The sequence below is a fragment of the Lytechinus pictus genome, chromosome 11 (assembly GCF_037042905.1).
Source record: "Lytechinus pictus isolate F3 Inbred chromosome 11, Lp3.0, whole genome shotgun sequence".
NCBI lineage: Eukaryota > Metazoa > Echinodermata > Echinoidea > Temnopleuroida > Toxopneustidae > Lytechinus > Lytechinus pictus.
In genome coordinates this window covers 27581680-27591191 of record NC_087255.1, presented here as the reverse complement: position 1 = coordinate 27591191, position 9512 = coordinate 27581680, and the positions used below count along the sequence as shown (strand labels likewise).

General features: G+C 38.3%; 1 protein-coding gene across 1 annotated transcript; it reads right to left on the bottom strand.

Moving 5' to 3' along the window:
* Window positions 1–1464: 1464 nt before the first annotated feature.
* On the bottom strand, window positions 1465–4192 carry LOC129271612 (uncharacterized). Its single transcript, XM_064106663.1, has 4 exons — window positions 4105–4192; window positions 3511–3720; window positions 2929–2994; window positions 1465–1690 (listed from the first exon to the last, which is right to left on the bottom strand). The coding sequence occupies exons 2-4, from the start codon at window positions 3686–3688 to the stop codon at window positions 1665–1667; spliced, it is 270 nt and encodes an 89-aa protein (XP_063962733.1). The 5' UTR covers window positions 3689–3720; window positions 4105–4192; the 3' UTR covers window positions 1465–1664.
* Window positions 4193–9512: the final 5320 nt, after the last annotated feature.

Here is a 9512-nt window from a genome sequence, read left to right as displayed (position 1 = left end):
TAATATATAACATCAATATAAAGATTTAAAAATGACTCCAAACATATTCAACATAAAAATACTAACTAAAGGAAAACTGTAAAGGGGTATCTCACTGGGATTGCAACTAGCATGACTAGTTCGCGACTAGTTTGCAATTCCACTAAGATTTGCCTCATTGCAGAGACGCAGAACTTTGGCGAGGATGTTGCTGCAAAAATCCCCAAGTTGTCGCTGCGACGTCTCGGAAACATTGCTGCAACAAGAAAATGTATCTGAGACGTCACATCGACTTTTGGGGACTTTGTAGCAACATCCCCGCAACTGTCAGACAAAGTCCTTGTCACCTTAATTGTATGGAGACACCTCTACCTACTATACTGTAGTCTCTGAGATGTCACAGAGACGTCTCCGTTAAGCCAGGATTACACCGGGAACCGAATCAGCTGCGCAACCATCCGAACACACGTATTCGGGTGGTATCGGGAGTATTCTGTTCTCCCTCCGCGAATGCGAGAAAATTCGGGAGGGATTCGGGAACATTCCGAATCCACCGAAACCATCCGAATCAGGCCATATTAGGGCAGAATTCGGCTTCGGTGGTATCGGGAGTATTCTGTTCTCCCTCCACGAATGCGAGAAAATTCGGGAGGGATTCGGGAACATTCCGAATCCACCGATACCATCCGAATCAGGCCGTATTCGGGCAGAATTCGGCTTCGGTGTAACCCTGGCTTTGGTGAAATACAATTGATAAAGCAAAACAATGTTTTCGTTCATCATGTTCACTCATTTTCGTAGCGAGAAACACGTTATCATTCAAATATCCGTCAAGTCGACACACACAACCACATACACTCCTTTCACTCGTACTCGCAGAAGTGCACCATGATCAGAACTGCTCTGTCTTCGTTCTTTATATTTTAAATGCAAATGACCTGTTACAGAAAGATTAGACTTGGGTTAAAATACAACTAAGTATATCAAACACGAGTCCAAAATATTTGCTCCTGATTGAATGAAAATTAGGTCATTTTTTATTGTTTAAATTAAGTTTTATTGAAACATATTCTGCAATGGGCACCATTAGTTCTTTTTAACAATATCGAACAGGAATCGACTTATCAGACTCGGGGCAATTTGCAGAGTTGAAATCAAACTCAACTTGTTTTCACCCATTCGGCAGCGCCATTTCTGCTTGATTCTTTCTTGTGTTACATCTGGGCCCTGTAACACCAAGATTAGCGATTAATCGATAATTTGAAAGAAGAATTTTGATTGGTTACTAGTCTATTGAGCAAAATGCGCATAAACAATGATTTTGATAGGTCATTTCATTGATTATTCGCTAAACTTTGTGTTACAGGGCCAAGATCTCTTTCTGCAAAATGGTCCCTCATGTACTTTGAAGCATTCTTCACTCATGTTAATCCGTTTTAATCATAATGAACTCAAACGAAGAGATCAATTGAACAACTGATGATGTAATTTGAAAATATTTTATTCATCTCACTCGATCAGCAAATATTAATTCATTCTAATCTTTTAGGCTAGGAAGAAGTATCAACAAGGATGTAACCTGAATTCAAGGACGTAGAAAACGAGTGTCATGATTGGCCGAGTTTCATGACGTCATCTATTTCCATTTGGGGAAATGTTCGATCAGAACTTGTGCGGGATAATGTTTAGATACCGTTGCCATCTCCAGCTCCTGTGTATCATAAAATGAGACAAGAATGAAGTTCGTGTCATTGTATAAATATTAAATACATTCACGAGGGCATTTCTTCAGCTTTTCGTTATTATCACACATGTCCGAGGTCTATAATATTTCAAACAAACCTTACGTTGACATCACACGCTATTGTTAACCAATAATAGAAGGAAATATATTTATTTTGGGGGGCACAATATAAGGTAAACTATTCTGTTGTTCTCAAAACTTGAGATATATTTATAATTCAAATTTTTGCACTTCATAAACCAGAAATAAGTTAAGTCAAGTGTACACTGTAAAAAATGAAGTGCTAATTTAACACTTAAAGTGTTTGTATAGTGACTGCACTACGAGTGCTGATTTTCTAGTTTAAATTTGAACTAAAAAATCAGCACCCGTAGTGCAGTCACTGTACAAGCACTGAAGTGCTAAATTAGCACTTCATTGTTTACAGTGTAGCTGTGCAAATTTATTTATGGAACACCTCCTGGTAAATAACAAACACGACAAATAATTATGCTATGGAATTATGAATTCTTTTAGGACTTTAAGGACAGTATTCCTCGAGTTAATCTCGACAGTGACTAGAATCGAAGGATCAATAGTTTTATTTTCTAACTTGTATGAAAACAGGGATCATAGAAACACTGCACTCAGAGTAGCAAGCCGATTTGTTTCGAAGCTTATTTATTTTGAGGTATTCAATCATTGAGAAATAGATAGTGGGAGCTCATTTATTGCAACTTCTTTTTCATTCCAATATGAAATTATTCGAATTTATTGATAAACCAAATCTACTATTTAATAAGTTAAATATTCACTTTAATGTTGTGCAATGGCAAAATCAGTAATTCTATACTTGGATATAAAAAAGGGATTCCACTACAAAATGAAGCCCATTTCGGTCACGAGAAATTTGACAAGCGAGAAAAAAAAGCAAATTAAGGTTTTGTTGCAAAATGAAGGTGATATTTTGGCCATGAAAAATTTGACAAGCAAAAAATAAAAAAAGATTACTACAAAATGATGGTTATTTTGGTTACATTTCAGCTAATTAGCATACCAGCTACCAGATTTCCAGGGGTGCTGCGTATATGGAGAATAACACACGCAGAACCCCAAGGTAAATCTTTGGGGTACTTCAGCAACCCCGCTTTAAAGGCCAATGCCCTCTGATTTGGTTGTTAGGCAAGAAACAAAACCACAAGACCCTGAACGAGGAGTGCACTTACCGTTGCAGAAAACAACCTTCTTGGTCTTCCTTGAGCACCAGCAATCTGCGCCCCACATAGTACATGCTAATAGAGAATCACAAACAATGAATTATATTTAAAATAACAGTTCCTTTTATACAAGTATACTAGTAGTGCATATATAATGTACATATACTATACTCTACTGCACTGAATATAATACTTAATCCGGCCTTTAGTAGCTGAAGGTTGAATATTTGTTATAAATGTATGAAAATGATTTGTATCAATATTTATGTAATTTCTGTTGGAAATAAATCTGAATCTGAAGGCACGTAGGCGCTAAAGTTGTCAAAGAATCAATCCTGCCAGGCACCCATTCATGTCACCTGGGTCGAGTGCAGCCAATATGGATAAATTTCTTGCTTGGGGAAATTGATACCCGAAGTGGGATTGGAACCCATGACACCCTGGTTGAAAGGCGAGTGTCAGAACTACTACACCATAACGCTAACATGAATTGTTACACAGAATTAAGATAACCTGGATAGACAGATTGGGCGGCATTATTGACTTCAAGTCACACTAAAATATTTGTGAAACATCCTTTTGCCAACTTACACTTGTACTTCTTCATGTTCTTTCCCATTCCCCTCTTCTCAGCTTCCAAGAACTCCAACAAGTCAGCATCCCTCTTGATGAACTCGAGGTCAGCGGCGGTCTCGTCGTCGAACTCGAACTCGGCGAGGGCGGCCACGATGAGGGCGCAAGCAAGAACGAAGAACAGAGCCTTGGCCATTTTAAGTGTGGTTTTGCTTTAGGTAGATATCCCTGTATAACATGATAATTATAAGAATGGAGTTACTTTAAATACTAAAAGAATATTCGCTAAAATCCTAAGAGAAACAAAGATACATGTTGCTACAGGAAGCAATATCTTCCCTTCACTCTTAACTTTCAGGGCTTTATTATGTATTAGTAAAATTCCTAGTCTTTGTCGTATCTTTTTTTAATTTTTTTTTTGCCTGAAACTTTTGGGCTGACAGCTTTAAAATGCATTTTTGGACATATCCACAGCATCTATATTGCTCTTAAATTTACTTTATAATATTCAGGAATACTTTTAACGCAGTAACAATGCTTTCCCCACTGCATGATTTGTCAGCTTGTGAAAGCACAAAGGTCTTGCAAAGGTAGAAAGAAATTGATTCTTACCTATTGAACAGAAGTGAAGTCTACAGGAGATGTGAAGTTGTTGGTATTACCCCGCCATATTTATAGGAAAACCCTCCTTTGATATTCCTTCAAACTCTTCAACTGGATCTTTGTTAAGCAAAGATCCCGCCGCGATTTTGATGACCATAAACATGATAAGAGAGAATGTCATATAAAACAACAAGAAAATGCTGTAATTAAAGTGGACTGAAAAGTACAAACATGGACAGATGGCTAAACAGACTTTATTAGTTTTATCTGCACTCTGCGTCTTCTCACCTTCAAAATACATAACCTCCTTTCCACGGGTTACTAATAAGAAGACGACCTTTATGTAAATTACTCTACATGTGATTTTCAAAAAAAAAATAATAAAGGGATGCTCCAGGCTGAAGATATTTATATCTAAATAGAGTAAATTTCACAGAGCAAACTGCTAAACATTACATCAAAATCGGATAACAAAATGATAACCTATATTAGCGTCGGTTTAGATGAAAAAAAAATGCGTTTTAGATATATTTATGAAAATTAAAAATCCATATTTCATTGTTTGAAATTGACATGAAATGAAATCTTGGGCCCGGCAGCCGCTGTGCAGCGGCAGATCGACAATTCTCTGTCCCTTATTACATTTAATCGTTGAACGCCAAACAGGGTAGCAGCAGCAAATATGACCGGTGTGTTGGGTCATTTGGTAGAGCTTCCGTCTCACAACCGGGAGGTTGGGGGTTCAAAGCCAACTCCCATCTTGCTTCCAGCAAGTCCCATCATTTAACGTCTTTTGGTCTGACGCGGCCGGGGTTTGAACTTCCGACCTCCCGGTTGTGAGACGGACGCTCCTACAACTGAGCCAGCACACTGGTCATATTTATATATGCATACTTAATAATATTCAAATGATTTCTATTTGAGGTTTGTCTCAGAGCGTGTGTGTTATGTATGTTTTATTCATATTGGAATATTGAGAACAATACAATTTATATTACCTGCGTAAATCCGGTCCGAGCAGGGGGGGTGGGGTGATAGCAATATATTGATCTGAAAATTCAAAATTTTGGGAACACCCCCACACCAACGGCTATGTATTATGACTATGTACATACTTTCAGTTAAAGGCCTATAACGACTTTTTCGATGGATATAAAATAATGATTTACATTTAATAGGCCTTTAAGTGAGCGAGCGAGCAAATTTTCAATTGTTGGAAAATAGAATGATGGCCAGTGTTGTCTTTCAAGTGGTATTTATGGGAGTAATGCAGTGATTGAGCGCAGTGGACTAGCATTGAAAAGTTGCTTCAGTTGCTTAAAACGATGTGAATGTATGCAGAGGGTGGTAAAGGTGAATTATCAATAAATTACACTCTAGAAAAAAGGAAAAAGAAATATAAAGCGCAAATCAATGATTAAACAGTCCATATTTTATTCAACGAAAACTCATTTTCTTACTGGTTATAGGTGAGATGAGAATGAAAAGGGGAATCGTTATTATCGAAATGCTTACGAAAAGATTAGAGGTCATCACAGGCCACAATATAAACTTCCAAAAAGGTGAAAACAGCACAATGATGCAAATTAAAAGAAATATTTTCCAGAAAGGAAAAATTTTGAATAATCTTTAAGATTATATTGGGAGGTGATGCAAAACATTCAACATTTGGAACAAATTTCATATTAGAAATATTTATTAGATTGCTATGGAATCAATGTGATTTAAAGTCTCCTATATACGGATGGAATTGTAAAGTGTGTGGTAGATATTGCTGCCCTAACTTGCCTCTATGTTTCATTAACGGCATTGATTTGGTTAATATCATCAGTAACTCATCGTACTCTTAACTTGAAGTATATACCTATATTTGTTGTACAACTTATCCCCCGCTTCCACAAAGATGCTAGGATAGTATAACGACCCCCCCCCCCCCCTTAAGATGTTTTGATTGGTATATGATCAAAGTTGTAACCATATTTGATAGTCATTGGTGTCATACAATTCATAAATGGACATTACACTCATGATGCAAGGGATGTAACATTTTCAGTGATCCATCCCCTCGAGTCTACCACTCTTTATTCATCAGTGCAGTGACAAGTGTGGGCACGCGAGATGTGTAGGGTACATGCGAGTAGTCCATCCGCGCGCACAGCATGCCGGTCAGGCTTAAGTAAAGATCACATGACTTTATTGATTAAAATAATTTATCAAAAAAAGACAAATGTTTCTATATCAAAATATAAATGCTCGAAATAATGCTCTCTTCATACTCTTTACAATCAGGGCCTTTGTGGAGGCTAGACTGCATTTTTTTTTTTTATAATTATTATTCACAATGCAGTTCCGGTTATCTCGCAGTGAACTGACCGAAATTATGGTTAGTCTTATTTCAGGCCATTTAACTTTTGTTTGAGCTGGAGTTTTGTTTTACTGTTCATTGTGAATTGAAGCGAAATCTATCGAGGGATCGATTTTTTTATGATTTCTTTTGATGACCTATGATTTAACAAGTGAGTGAATGGGGGGCCTAAATTAGTCATGTGAGCCCAAAAGCGATACTGCAAATTGTTGCTGCCCTCTACATTCGTTGGTACACACCAAATGGCACGAGTAGATTTGCACACACAAAGGTTGTCGTACTTTTGTTTTGAATGCCACTTTGCAGTTCTTGAGTCAAGTGGCGGATCCAGTGGGGGGGGGGGGCATTTCCGGCCGGTGAACTCCCCCCCCCCCTGAGTATCATAGTCAATAGTTTTACTGTAAATTATGTCGTCAGAGTCACACCCAGTAGCAGAAAAAGTGAAAACTTTTTTTTTTTTGCTTATCAAGTTTTCTTTGGGAAAATGTGCCCCCCATCCCTATAGGCATGCCTTTTGACTGTGTTAAAGAGGTACTCCAGGCTGAAAATAATATGATTTTAACAGATCAAGAAAATCTGACTATGACATTAGAGTTGTGCATTATTCCGGTGAAACAGTTTTATGCATGTCTTCATGAATATTCATTTAGCAATCTGGGGCCTGTTGCAGAAAGAGTTGCGATCAAACGCTCTCAAAAACTCTTGCCCTACTTGATTTTGGAGCCAATGAAGCACCCGTCATCGATGCTGTTCAATAATATGAGGGTGTGAAGGGGCTGCTCTATCGTTATCATGGGCGTTTACGTACCCAGTACTCTCTCAAAGGGGTGGTCATGGGGCCTATGTGGCTAGTTCGATTTTGTCCAAGAACCGATATCATGTTTACCTCTCATTGTCAGACCTGTAGATTTCGTTGGGGAAGTATGCGGCATTTTGAAATTGTTGTGTCCAAGTTCAAAATTTCTACTAAAAGGTCCATTCTTGATTAAATTTATACCGCTAACTACAAATCTGAACAAAAGTCGCTCTACGCGGGGGGGGGGATGTTTGGACTAGAATAGGAGCGATTACGACCTCAAACAGGGGCATCGAACCCCTTTTGGGGCTGTTGTCTTTTATATTACATCAGGTGTTGAAATTTTTTAATCTCATTGATTTTGCTTGATAGTTTTCTTACTGCAAGAACAGGCTTGGGTGATTTTTGTGCCTTTCAGTGGCCTTCTGCCATAATGATTATTTCTACGCCATTCGTGGCTCGTCCTGAAGTTTATGCAGAAAAGGAGAGTAGGCTTGAGGCATACTTACTAAAGTAATCAATATTGCTCTAACATTTTTAATGATTTTATAACAGGTTGTTAAAGTACACACACAAACAAAATTCACGAAAGTGATGATTATAGACAAATTATATTATATAATTTATATATGGATGGAAAGGTCTTGTCTTTTTATACACAAATATGTCACTAAAAAGTCTTATTGATGTCGTGGAAATGCAAGAAATGAAATTATCAGAGACCCTTCTCAGCCCCCCCCTTACAAAAAATTCCTGCAGTACTTTAGTGGTACTCTGTTGTACCTGTGTGATACTTCTGTCATACACGACGGTACCGCAGAATTACCACAGGACTTATGTGGTATCACTCTGTGATAGTTCTGTCATACTTCTGTGGTACATTAAAATATGAAAATTTCCTGCAATACCTTAATGGTACTCTGTCGTACCTGTGTGATACTTCTGTTGTACAAAACTGTATAGGGAATTACGACAGGACTTCTGTGGTATCACTCTGTGATAGTTCTGTCATACTTCTGTGGTACATGAAAATATGAAAATTTCCTGCAATACCTTAATGGGACTCTGTCGTACCTGTGTGATACTTCTGTTGTACATAACTGTATACAATATCACTCTGTGATAGTTATGTCGTACTTCTGTTGTACATGAAAATTCTAAAATATCCTGCAGTACTTCTATGACAACCCTGCGATACTTCTGTTGTATATGAACATTTTTTAAATTTCCTGCAGTACTCCTATAGTCCTATTACTACGCACTTCTATGGAAACCCTGTGATACTTCTGTGGTACATGAACATTTTGAAATTTCCTGCAGTACTCGATCCTATTAAAGGCACTTCTATGGAAACCCTCCCAGGTAACAAGCCAACGTTGGCTCCACGTTGGAAACTTGAAAGTCGTTGGACGTTGGAAAAACTTGATGGATTAACGTTGAATCGACGTTGGAAACTAGTTTGATGGAAAGATGATGGACAATCAACAATGACACGACGTTGCAACGTTGGAAACTTGTTAGTTGGAGAGTTGTTGGACAGTCGACAATGTCACAACGTTGGAAACACGTTTGATTGGATAGTTGTTGATGCAGCCAGCAATGGCACAACGTTGGCAACGTTGGAAACTAGTTCGCTGGAAAGTTGTTGAACAACCGACAATGGCACAACGTTGACAAAGTTGGAAACTAGTTTGTTGGAGATTTGTTGGACAGTCGACAATGGCACAACGTTGGAGACTAGTAAGTTGGAGAGTTGTTGACAGCCAGCAAATGCACAACGTTGGCAACGTTGGAAACTAGTTTGCTGGAAAGTTGTTGAACAATCAACAATGACACGACGTTGGCAACGTTGGAAACTTGTTAGTTGGAGAGTTGTTGGACAGTCGACAATGGCAGAACGATGGAAACTAGTAGGTTGGAGATTAGTTGGATAGTCGACGATGACACAAGGTTGGCAACGTTGGAAACTAGTTTGCTGGAAAGTTGTTGAACAATCAACAATGACACGACGTTGGCAACGTTGGAAACTTGTTAGTTGGAGAGTTGTTGGACAGTCGACAATGGCAGAACGATGGAAACTAGTAGGTTGGAGATTAGTTGGATAGTCGACGATGACACAAGGTTGGCAACGTTGGAAACTAGTTCGATGGAAAGTTGTTGAACAACCAACTATGGCACAACGTTGTCAAAGCTATAGAAACTAGTTCGATGGAGATTTGTTGGATAGTCGACGATGGCACAACGTTGGAAACTGGT